The sequence below is a fragment of the Lepus europaeus genome, chromosome 12 (assembly GCF_033115175.1).
Source record: "Lepus europaeus isolate LE1 chromosome 12, mLepTim1.pri, whole genome shotgun sequence".
NCBI lineage: Eukaryota > Metazoa > Chordata > Mammalia > Lagomorpha > Leporidae > Lepus > Lepus europaeus.
In genome coordinates, this window is record NC_084838.1 from 23,808,748 (window position 1) to 23,820,375 (window position 11,628).

The following is an 11,628-nucleotide window of genomic DNA, read 5'->3' on the forward strand; positions in this document are numbered from 1 at the left end:
GCACCGAGACTTCCCAGTCATCATTACTCAGCACTTTGCGCGGCCCGAGGGGCTGGGGTTCCGGGTAAGGCGGGCCTTGTCTGCGGAATCCCAGCCCTGCCGCGCGGGCCCCAGGTCTGTGCTCATCACGAGCCTGGGCGTGCGGCACCGAGGCGGCTGATCCCGGAGAGCCCGGTGGCTCCGCGGTTGGCCCGCCGAGCGCAGCGAAGGAGCGCCCTCGAGCTCCCCAGACGGCGCGCCAGCCTCGGGCCGGAGGAGTCCCCCTGGAGTCGTGGCAAGGGCGGGCGCGCTCCCCGCACCCAGCTCCGGACCCCGGCCGCGCCCCGCCCCTGCTCCTCGGCCCCGCCCCGCCCCTCGGCCCCGCCCCGCCCCGCACGGCTCCTCAGCTTCGGGGGGCGGGGCCTCGAGTGCGCCCCGCCCCCACGCACGCCGCGCGCGCCCGCACTCCCCGCCCCGCGGCGCCCAGCCCTGCCTGCTATAAAGGGAAGGCGGGTGGCGCGCTCCGGCTACAGGCTCGGCCCGGCGCTTTGGATCCGCTTCCATCTGTTCTTACGGTCGCTCGTCAGCCCCCTCCCCGCCAGCAGCCAACATGGTGAAGCAGATCGAAAGCAAGGTACGAGCTCCCCGGGAAGGCCCGGGCGCAGCGCGCGGCCTCCGCCGTGGCTCGAGGTGGGGAGGCTGCCTCTGCCTCCCCGGAGGAGGGGACGCGCTGGCTCGGCCCGGGACCGAGAGAAGCCGGGGCCTGCGCACGCCCTGGGGACGGGGAAGACGGCGCGGTGACGGTTCCCGCGCCCTGTGCGCCCGAGTGTGCACGGGCGCGGGGGACGGCCGGGGGCCCCCACCCCGACGATCCTCGTCTGGGAGAGGTGAGGGCGTGCAGAGGGTCCGCCTGCGCCCGCCCTCTGTGTCGGGAGACCGAGGCCCGGGGTCGCCGCCGGCCACTCCCCGTGCCGCAAGGTGGAGAGAGCTTGCTTGGGTGCGGGGCTGGGCGCGCGATCCCCGTCCGCGCCCGGCCTCGCCCGGCCGGCCTCCAGCGTGACGCGCGCGGTGGCGGCGCACGGGGCGCCGATCGTGCCGGCGACCCCTCGGCGCGGGTCCCCGGGGTCCCCGGGGTCCACGAGGCTGCGGGCCGGGCCCTCGGGACTCCGCCTCCTGCGGCGCAGGGCGTGTTTCCGGCAGCGCTGGCTTTGGAATGACTCAGTCCCCGCGGCCGGCCCGAGGGCCTCGGCAGCCCCGCCGCCGTGTGTGGGTAGGAGCGGGGGTCCCCCCCCCACCCCCGGCCCTTCCCCGGGGCGGGCGGCTTCGGGCTGTGTCGCTTGCACCCTAGTTGTGGTTCTGTCCTTTTGAAAAAAAAATGCCCAAGGCGATAAGTGTTCCAGTATTCGAATGTTACTGCAAGGCTCATGCCATCCAGATTGGGAAACCCAGACGTAACATAGTGTCTGCGGTACTGGGGCAACTCCACAAATGTTTGCTAAGGGCAGAAGCAGAAGGGGGGAGCGGTTATGCTGCTCCAGGGGTGCCGGATCCCTGGCAGATGTTTGTCCTGAGGTGCCCCCACCCCACCCCAGGAGAGCAAGGAAGGCCAGTGCCCACCCTCGCTCCTCGTTCCCGTGACCTGTGTGTTGCTAGATGGCTCTGGAAACCAGTTTCTGTGTGACGGTGCCTGATCAGTTGATTATTCATTGACCCCTAACTGCTTTTTCCTGCGCATGTTGTCATGGTCTGTTACCGTCTGCCCTTTTTTTCTTATTCAGATTCTCATTTTGTGTGTGTGTGCGCTTTTATATTAAAAAGTATCACCCCTGTTGTTTGTTGGAAAGAGATCTTTAATGGTGGATATAGGTGTGACAGGTGCTCAGCTTGGGCCTGGGGGAGGTGGGGTTGTGTCCCCCGGGTCTGGCAGCCTCATGGTGAGAATCCATGAGAGGAGAAGACCGTTGTGAGGTCTGTATTTGTTTTCTTGGAAACTTGATTTTGTTCCTGGAGCACTGTTGAGTCCTTCATTGTTAGGGCACCACCCTCTTCCCTCACAGGTGAAAAGGGTGTGCAGGGGTGAGTAGAAACCCATTGCTCCAAGATGCTCTAAAGTCTGGCCCCCCAAACCCCCAGAGATGCTGATCATCAGTTGATCTTTGAAAAAAAAATTGGGGGGGGGGGATTTATTTATTTATTTGAAAGGCAGAGAAACAGAGAGATCTTCCATCCACTGGTTCACTCCCCAAATGACCATGACTAGGGCTGGGTCAAGCTGAAGCCAGGAGCTAGGAGCTTCTTCTGGGTCTCCCGCATGAGTGCAGGGGCCCAAGCACTTGGGCCATCTTCCACTGCTTTCCCAAGTGCATTAGCAGGGAGCCGGATCGGAAGTGGAGCAGCCTGGACTTGAACCATTGCCCATATGGGATGCTGGCACTGCTTAACCAGCTGCGTAACAGTGCTGGCCCCAGATGTTAAAAACTCTGATCCAGAGCCATTAACTGGAAGTTGCCCTGATGTCATTTGCAAATACTGCATACACCCTAAATGTTCATCTCATGGGCTAAAGTTGATGTCATTGGCCATCTGGAAAACTCTGATTCTTGGGCACTATTGGTAGCTTAGGGTCACTGGGTCTATTGTAGACATGAGTGAAATAGTCTACAGGGTGAAGAGGAAGAGATTAACAGTGCATGCTAGGTTTTTTTGAGTAATAGCTCCTCCACTTACTGAACTACACACCAAGCACTTTGCTCAGTGCCTTGGGATTGCTGGTGTTTATTAACCCTGAGCCAGGTTTGTTTATGAGAGAGGTGTTAGACTCTGCTCTTCCTCGTTTGCACCAAGTGTCTTGTTCTGTTCCAAATTACTTGTGTCTGTGTCTATAATCTGTCTATTATGTGTGTCTAGTTGTTAGTTTCTGGAGCTAGAAATTGTGATTTGCTTCTTCGTAATCTTGACAGATTTTCAAGCTGACCCCAGTTTTAGGCAAACCTAAGTAGGAGAAGAGAATTTGTACGTAAAGGCTGTACTTACCGTCTCTAACTTGTGTTCACTTAAACCGTAGGCTTTTGTTATGTGCTGCTTTTCAAAGTTTTAGGTAGTTTTCCTTGAATTGTATTCAGAATTGTTTGGGGAAAACCTTGAGTGTTTGAAAAATACAGTCCTGAAAGTAACCTCAATAAGTTTTTGTTTTGTTTTTAAAGGTTCATTTTTATTTGAAAGGTAGAGTGACAGAGAGAGGGAGACAGACAAAGAAAGAGATCTTCCATCCACTGGTTCACTCCCCACGTGGCTGCAATGCAGGGCTGGGCCGGTGGCAGCCAGGAGCCTGGGCTCCATCCAGGCCTCCCAGATGGTTGCAGGACCCAAGTACTTGGCCCGTAGCAGGGAGCAGCAGGGACTCGAACCAGCACGCTGGTAGAAGACTGCCATGTTGCACATGGCAGCCACAATGCTGGCCTTCCTCATCAAGTTTTTAACAAAGGTCCCTTCTGTTCCAGAAAAAAATACGTCTATCCTACCAGACACTGTCACTCCTTATACTTTGTTCCCTGTCTTACCTGGATCTTATAGGAAAAATAAAGGGAAGGAGGGGAGAGGAAAGGAAAGGAGGAAAGAAAGAAGATGGGTTTGATCTGAAAACTTCACCTTGGGAAGGCTCTGAGTAAAATTTGGAACAGCGAGTGATGGCTCAGACAGAAGAGTTTCTGTACTTGTGTGGTTTTTTTTTTTTTTTTTTTTTTTTTTTTTTTTTTTTACTTTTTGACAGGCAGAGTGGACAGTGAGAGAGAGAGACAGAGAGAAAGGTCTTCCTTTTGCCATTGGTTCACCCTGCGGCCGGCGCACCACGCTATTCCGAAGCCAGGAGCCAGGTGCTTCTCCTGGTCTCCTGTGCGGGTGCAGGGCCCAAGCACTAGGGCCATCCTCCACTGCACTCCCGGGCCACAGCAGAGAGCTGGCCTGGAAGAGGGGCAACCAGGACAGAATCCGGCACCCCGATCAGGACTAGAACCCGGTGTGCCGGCGCTGCTTGGCGGAGGATTAGCCCTTTGAACCACGGCGCCGGCGGAGTTTCTGTACTTGTGACTTAGCCTGCTGCATACTGCCTGGGTGCACAAACCCAGGGGTTTGTGGGTAGACCTGCACGCCTGCAAAGGTTAGGGAAGTCATGACACACCATTCCCCGCCGTTCTCAGGAATACCTTTTGTGAAAAAGGTGAATTGTTTCCCCAAACACGGGAGGGAGAATTCTGCAGAAGTTACTACTCCTGGAGAGCTGGCGACTTTGTTCTTGTTACTGTTTGCCTTCTGTTGTTTTGTTGACTTAACTGTCCTCCTGGCTGGGTGGGATCTAATATGATTCTTGTGGGGAAGGGAAGAGAACGGTCCGTTTTTGATTGAACCAATCTGACCAGTGTTTTTCCCTTGGGGGAAAAACCCTGTTAGATTTCAGATAGGAGGATTTGTGTTTTGACTTCTCGTCATTGCCCGGGTTTTGTTTTTGGTGAGCGAGCACCAGCCGACTAATTGCGGTTGAAGTGCAGTCCCCTGTAGCTAGAATGTCGGGTTCCTAGGGGTGCAGTATCCAGACCGCAGGTGAATAATTCAGGGAGCTTGGTGGTAGGGATTTCTTGGTCACTGCTTCTGGGGATGTCGTGCAGCATGTGTTCCTCATGCAAAATGATGCCCCGGGAAGGTTTCTTTCCCCAGGAGCTAACACCATGCTTCATTGAATGAACAGTGAGGGCCTAGATTTGAGATGAAGGGCAAAACTCGAAGGCTCACAAACCGTGTGATCTCCACTCTGGAAACCTCATTAAAGGGAGAACACGAGGAAATGTGCTTGTGTGAATAGTGACCAAGCGTCGGAGTTAAAGGGAGGGGAGTTTCCTTGACATTTTTGGTTTTTATTTTTAGCTTTCTGCATGTTCCGCCGTAGACACATTACATAATCAAAAGTGCTGGTGTTTTTTAAGTAACTTGTGATGTTTTCCTCGCACAATCTGGTGCCTCTGTGGCTTCTCCCATTCAAGTGGGCCCTTTCACCCATCTGTGAGCATTTAGTGAACGTCCACCATATACCTGGGTTTGATGTGGAAATGTTTTTCATACAAATCTCTGTTTTTATTTTCCTCTCCTTTGCTTCCTCTGGATATAAATTAGCCAATTCCCAATATTTTATAAAGTGTTGATGAAGGCATGACTACCAATAAATAAACGCTACACATTATGTGCTGGTGGAGCTTATCAAGTAATAGTACCCCATGTGCAAGACCTAGTTGCTTTTTTTTTTTTTTTTTTTTTTTTTTATGAAACTGTTTAACATCAGCTTATCTTTTTCCCTTTGTAGTCTGCTTTTCAGGAAGTCTTGGACAGCGCAGGAGATAAGCTCGTGGTGGTGGACTTCTCAGCCACGTGGTGTGGGCCCTGCAAAATGATCAAACCTTTCTTTCACGTGAGTGTTGGGCTGACGCTGGCAGGGCTGGGGTTGGCGGCCACACAGCTAGGAGAGGAGGACGGCTGAAGAGGTTTTTTGCTATTTCTGAAAGTAGCAGCATAACAAATAATAAATGAACATTTGGTACCCAGAGCCTATGGAAGACTTTCTAGGTCGTTTTGCCATTGCACATTGAAACAGGGGAGCTTTTTGAAATTTCAGCCCTCGAAGCTGATGAGCCAAATTATTTTACACCAAGAAGAATTTGATTGGGAGAAACGTAATGTTTCTTATGCTTTCCTGGTCCTTAGTCTGAGTTCGGGAATCTTTCACATTTTCATTTTAAGAAGCTTGTGTGTGTTGATGGTCATCACGCAGATCTAAATCTTTTTGGATTTTTTTTCGTTTAAAAATTTCCAGGCCCTCTCTGAAAAATTTAACAACGTGGTGTTCATTGAAGTAGACGTGGATGACTGCCAGGTATGTTGCTAGGAATTCTGAGATACTACTGAGCTTTTCGTATTGATCTTCTTCTCGAAATGGTACTGTTTTTGTTTGTTGTCATGAATGTGTCAGATCATGTTAGAACTATCACCTGATTTTAAAAGAACAGGTGAGTGTGCCAATTGTGGACTCAAGGCTAAATATCATATCTTCAAATGAGTACAAAAATAGGTGATCAGGGTTCCTGCACCTTACCACCCACCTACCTGCCTGAACCCCTGTTGTTCTACCTAACATTCTGAGCTGTTCAGTAAAAAGAAGTTGAATTTGACTGTCGTCATTAACTCTGAAAACCTGGTGGCGTCACCAGATCGTGAAGGTTCTTCCTGACCTTGTCACAACACAGCAGAGTGCATTGCTAAGGCTCTTCTGGTCCCAGCCGGTTTTCTTCAATTAGAAGACTCGGGTTTAACAGACGCCCAGGTGCTTCACGGAGAACTGCGAGAAGAATTCGGGGGATGTCGGGGTCGGCTCTGTTTTGTGAATGCTTGTCTTGCACTTGAGGTGTGTCCGGTACCGTGCTGTGTGCCTCCCAGGTGTCGAAGCACTTCCTCCTCGGTGCCCTGGGCATCCTCGCTAACAGAGGAAGCGGTTACTTGCAGAGACGTTGTCCTTGGAGTTGCATGGAGCCAGTGGCAGAACCTGGATTTAAAATGCAGGCATCTGGCCTCCTGGCCCTTGCTCTTACCCTTTGTACGCACTCAAGGATGCCCTGTCTTGGGAGTGCAGGTCAGGGTGTTGGCACATGGCTTTGCTGCTCCCAAAGTGCACTGGCCTGGGAGAGCCTGCTCAGGCCGGATCGCCCTAGGGCTCTACACAGATAGGTGAGCGTCTTCGCCCGGCGCCGGTGGGAATGCAGTTCATTCGTGGCTCAAGTCAGTCTGGTGGCGTCTGGAGCCACAGCTCTCACGCACTGTCAAGCTGCCACCGGTGCTTACTGAGCCGGCAGGAGATGCCTAGTGGAGGGGCCGGTTGACACAGGATGTGGTTCTCGGTAGTATGGGTGTCCATCAGCGCTCCCCGCTGATCCTCAGCGCAGTTTCAACTCATTCCATCCCGCCTTCCCTGGTGTGTCCTCCCTACCCCACCTGCCCCCTCCACGGGCCCTTCTCCAGGTGCTGCTTCTGTGTCCCCAGGACAGTCCTCGCCCCGTTTTCCGCTTGGCGCGGTGCTAGTGAGGCGGAGCGGCTCCCCTGCCTGGCCCGCCTGCGTGCTCTCCCAGGCCTGGCCCATCCTTCGCAGCGCAGGCTCCGTGTTTGTCTTCGCTGGGCCTGGGTTCCTTCCTCTGTAAAACTGCCTTGAGGACAGCGAGGGGACTCCTAGTCTCACACCGGTGCCTGCACGGAAGATCCCAGCCAGCCTGGGCTATCGCTAGGCAGGTGGGGTGTCCTGATCAGAAATCCGAAACATTTTGATGGCTGACACAGTGCTCAAAAAGTTACATAGGCTGACACTGGGGCACGGCAGCAGGTTAAGGCCCTGCCTGGGACGCCCGCATCCCATGCTGGGTGCCTGTTTGAGTCCGGCTACTCTGCCTCTTATTTTTTTTTTTAAGAATTGCAGAAGAATTTTGGAACATCTCGATGTCATATTTTCAGATTAGGGATTGTGTAACAGATAAAGTCTATGTAAATATTCCAAAATCCAAAACGCATTTGGTCCCAAGCATTTTAGCCTACCATGATCTCCTGGTGAACTCTGCCCTTTACCATTCTTTTAAACTGAGACAAGTCTAATTGCGCTTGTTTGAGAAAAAAATTGTTGTCTGATTGCTTGTTCTGATAAACTTACAGTCTTACATTTTCTATATGGTCACTTCTGCCAGGAGAAAATTGCCGCTGGACTAGATAAACTGCTCCTGACCCTGTCAGGTCACCTACTTTTTATTGAAAGTAATAAAATGTGCTTGGCCAGCGCACTGCGCGCCTGGTGTCCTGGAATCTTTGCGGTAGACGTGAGAGTAGTTTGTCTTGGTGCCCCTGCTGGTTGGGTGCGGAACTGCAGCCCAGAAGGTACGTAGGAGGTCGGCAAAGATCAGCGCGCACCACGCAGCACGCAGGACAGGTGCTCTGGCAGCGGCAGTCCGGGCCCCTGGGGAAGTAGCAGTGCAGAGCGGTTGAGGAGCCAACAGAGCTGCTCTTCCGTGTCTGCTTGGGGGACCTTATAATAACCCTGAAAGTGTGTTTTGAAACTTGAGGTGACCTGACAAACTGGAGACCTTTCAACTTTGCCTCCGTGTCCTACAGCTTGGGCAGCGAAGGGGTTTCAGTGGAAGGACCCCTAAGTGCTTGCGCAAGAAGAAATTCTCTTGTGAGAAAATGATAGGCCGATATTGTTTCTTTGACAGCCAAATCGGGGATGACACATATTTTGCAAATTAAAATGCAGACTGATTTAAGCCTGAATAGCTCCTGTTGTCGTCTAGAATGCCGTGTGTTCCCATTTCGGGTAGGACAGCCGGGAATGAGTTCACAACAGAAGCAGCAAAGGGCTGAAAGTTATCTTGCTCAAAGCAGCTGTCTAGCCTCGAAACCAGTGAAGTTCCATGTAGTAAGGTCGAATACGGTCCTGTGTGTTTGGTATCAGAAGCCTGAGAGTGGAGAGGATGTTCAGGGTGGAGAAGAGACCAGTGGTTACCAGGGGTTGGGGTCTGGACATAGTTTGTCTGCACAGGGGCAGCTGGAGGAACTGTTGGGGGAAGTGGGAAGTGGTTCTGTATCTTGATTGTGGGGGTGGTTGTATGTTACGACTATGCATTTGTCAAAACTCACCGAACTAGGGTACCCCCTCCCCAAAATCAGTTTTTCTATATGTAAACATTTTTAAATTACAAAAAAAAAAAACTAAGGAAATGAGAGGTGTCATTAGGAGTAGGCCCCCTGTTTGAATGAAGGGAGCGATAAAGATAAGGAGTGTTTTTAAAACAGCAAACGTGAAACCACTTGAGAAATTTTGAATAATATACATTCCCTTCAACTCCCTACGGGATCGGGCAGAGTTGTCCAGAGAACAAATAGAAAACAAAAGAAGTAAAAATAAAGCTCCTGTAGACAGGAAAAGTCCAGTATAATTATAAAAGCACTTTCCTGAGGTCCCTGATTTTAATAGGTAGGAATACTACAGTCGTGGATGTGGACTGGGAATTATTAAAATGTCGGTACTCCCTGGTTTGTCTAACTTTAACCCATTCTCAGCGTGACAGTTTTGGAAAGCTGATTGTGATAACTCTGAGACAGTACAGACAAGAAAATCCGGAAGGTATTTTTCCAGAATCAAAACAGAACCTGGGGGAGATGAGCAGGGATAAGCTTTGTAAAAATAAAGTATGTGTCAGCTGCCTTGATTAAAACAGAGTGAAGTTCCAGGACCAGGAGAGGTGGATCCATGGAATCGAATAGAAAGTCCAAAGTAATAGAGCCAGGTCCTTTCAAGCATCTATTAATGATTAACCATTTGGACGGAGCTGTTGCTTCCTTACCTCGTTCTTTATTTCCGTGTTAAATCTAGAAGAAATGGAACTGTAAAAATAGCCCTGGGAAACACCAAACATAGCGCAGTGACAGGCACTGTGTCGGGCGCCCATCTCCCGGCATCTTAACACCTTCACTGGGTTTCTGTCTTTTGCCCTTGAGGCATTGGGCCTGGAAAACTGCAGTCACAGAACTGAAGTCTGTTTGATGCTGAATTATGAAGCTTGTGTTATGATGGATGGTTAGGGCAAGGCTGATGAATTTGATTTCATAGAAGTCTTCAACTGGATGGCAGAAGTCATGATAAACACTGGTAAACTGATACAAGTTCCTTGGAAGGTAGTTAAAGAGTAAATGTGTCCAAAGACTTTAAAATGATAATGTGCTCTTTCTCTCAGCAGTCCTGTATCTAGTGGTGTAGGTTGTAGGTGGGTGGATTTAAATAAGGGTGCAGAGATCCCAATGAATGGGACCCTAAGTTCTTTGCTGATGGAGCCTGAGAAGTAATTCTTTCATCTAAAGATTGTGATTAAATCCCCAGCTCTTGCATTTCTGCCTGTGCCCTACTCCCATAATACCATGACTGAGAAACGGGCACTACCAACTCCAAGGAATAATGAGATTTTAATAATCCTGAATCCAATGACAGCAGAAGTTACTGTTGCTTCTTGATGGTATTTGAAATAACCAAGTGCCTGCATTGAAATAAAGCAGCTTTTGGGTCGCTGTGTAGTAGCATTCTCCCTGTTGTGTCCCTCCGCGGAGGTAGTTCTGTTAGTAAGAAATTCTGGTTGAGAATATAAGCCGTTTGGCTTTTATACTGCCATTGTATGCATTCGATCGATTTTCATGTGCTAAAGACTGTCCTGGTGCTGTGATGTGGGCCGTGTCACCCGCAGAGGCGCCCGGCTTGGGGTGAAGGATGTCAAAGCTGTTTTCATGGTCTTGTTTATTTTCCTCCCCTTGCTCTCTGCCCCGCCCCCAGGATATTGCTGCAGAGTGTGAAGTCAAATGCATGCCGACCTTCCAGTTTTTTAAAAAGGGGCAAAAGGTATGTATATCTGAACACGTAGAGCGCTAACTGGGCAAAAGGAACGCGCACTGTGTGTGACGAAACGGCCAGAGCGCTTTCTCCCCCTTCGGGTAAAGTGTGTCGCTGTTTCCAAGAGTGCAAATTTGTCCTTGCTCAGTAAGGACATAACGTGATGGCTAAAAGAGAATTGGTTTTGCCAGAACTAGTCCCTGAATCCCTGTGATCAGTACTGCTTGTATACACCATAGAGTACGCAGAACTTCTTGGACTGGGGCGGTTTGTTTATCATTGTTACAAGTATTTGTATGAAAAGAAAATGTACTTTAACCTTATGACTTTTCTTGAATTGTTTGTTTTTAATTTAAGTGAACTGTGTGCTGTTCAGGAGGTTGATTTTTAATAAGATCATCCTGTTCTCCCCTCCTTCTGTGTTCCTATCTTATGTACCAGACAGTGGTACAATGCTTCGTCTGATGTCAATTCAATGTTCTCTTAACAGGTGGGTGAATTTTCTGGAGCTAATAAGGAAAAGCTTGAAGCCACCATTAATGAACTACTCTAATCATGTTTTCTGAAAATATAACCAGCCTTCAGCTGTTTAAAATTTGTAATTTTTTTTTTATTTACAAAAAGTAGAAATATGGAAACTATATACCCAACTGCCATCTGATTACAAATGACAATAAAATATCAATTCTACCCTTTTTAAAACTGTGTGTGTCTGAATAGCTATGAAGACATGGCCATTGTAATGTCTTAGTTATTTTCGTATATTTTTCAATCACATTTTAATAATGTCGGCCCCTGATTTTTTTTAAAAAAATGACTGCTTTAATATATTTCTTGAAAAAATGTGTTTTGAGGAACAATGCAGATAATAGAATGGTCTGTACAGTTTACTCCTTGGGGTTTTCAGGGAAGATGGTATCCTTCGTTCTAGTAGTTTCGTTGGCCATGCTGTGTGCATGATCAGTGTGGCCAATCCAGTGTCCGGCCTGAAGGAACTGTTTATTTCTGCTTTAAGATCACTGTGCCGGCCGGCGCCGTGGCTTAACAGGCTAATCCTCCACCTTGCGGCGCCGGCACACCGGGTTCTAGTTCCAGTTGGGACGCCGGATTCTATCCCGGTTGCCCCTCTTCCAGGCCAGCTCTCTGCTATGGCCCGGGAAGGCAGTGGAGGATGGCCCAAGTGCTTGGGCCCTGCA

General features: G+C 50.1%; 1 protein-coding gene across 1 annotated transcript; it reads left to right on the forward strand.

The window, feature by feature from the left end:
* The first annotated feature begins 479 nt into the window (after nucleotides 1-479).
* TXN (thioredoxin) lies at nucleotides 480-11,134 on the forward strand. Its single transcript, XM_062207774.1, has 5 exons — nucleotides 480-613; nucleotides 5,330-5,434; nucleotides 5,837-5,896; nucleotides 10,376-10,441; nucleotides 10,923-11,134. Exons 1-5 carry the CDS (start codon nucleotides 590-592, stop codon nucleotides 10,983-10,985), a joined length of 318 nt encoding a protein of 105 aa, XP_062063758.1. The 5' UTR covers nucleotides 480-589; the 3' UTR covers nucleotides 10,986-11,134.
* Nucleotides 11,135-11,628: the final 494 nt, after the last annotated feature.

Excerpts from the sequence above, each read along its gene's own strand:
- TXN (XM_062207774.1), top strand. The coding sequence starts at position 590 with ATGGTGAAGCAGATCGAAAGCAAG. Across the intron at positions 614-5,329 it reads TGAAGCAGATCGAAAGCAAG|TCTGCTTTTCAGGAAGTCTT; the intron begins GTACGAGCTCCC and ends TTCCCTTTGTAG. Across the intron at positions 10,442-10,922 it reads TTTTTAAAAAGGGGCAAAAG|GTGGGTGAATTTTCTGGAGC; the intron begins GTATGTATATCT and ends TTCTCTTAACAG.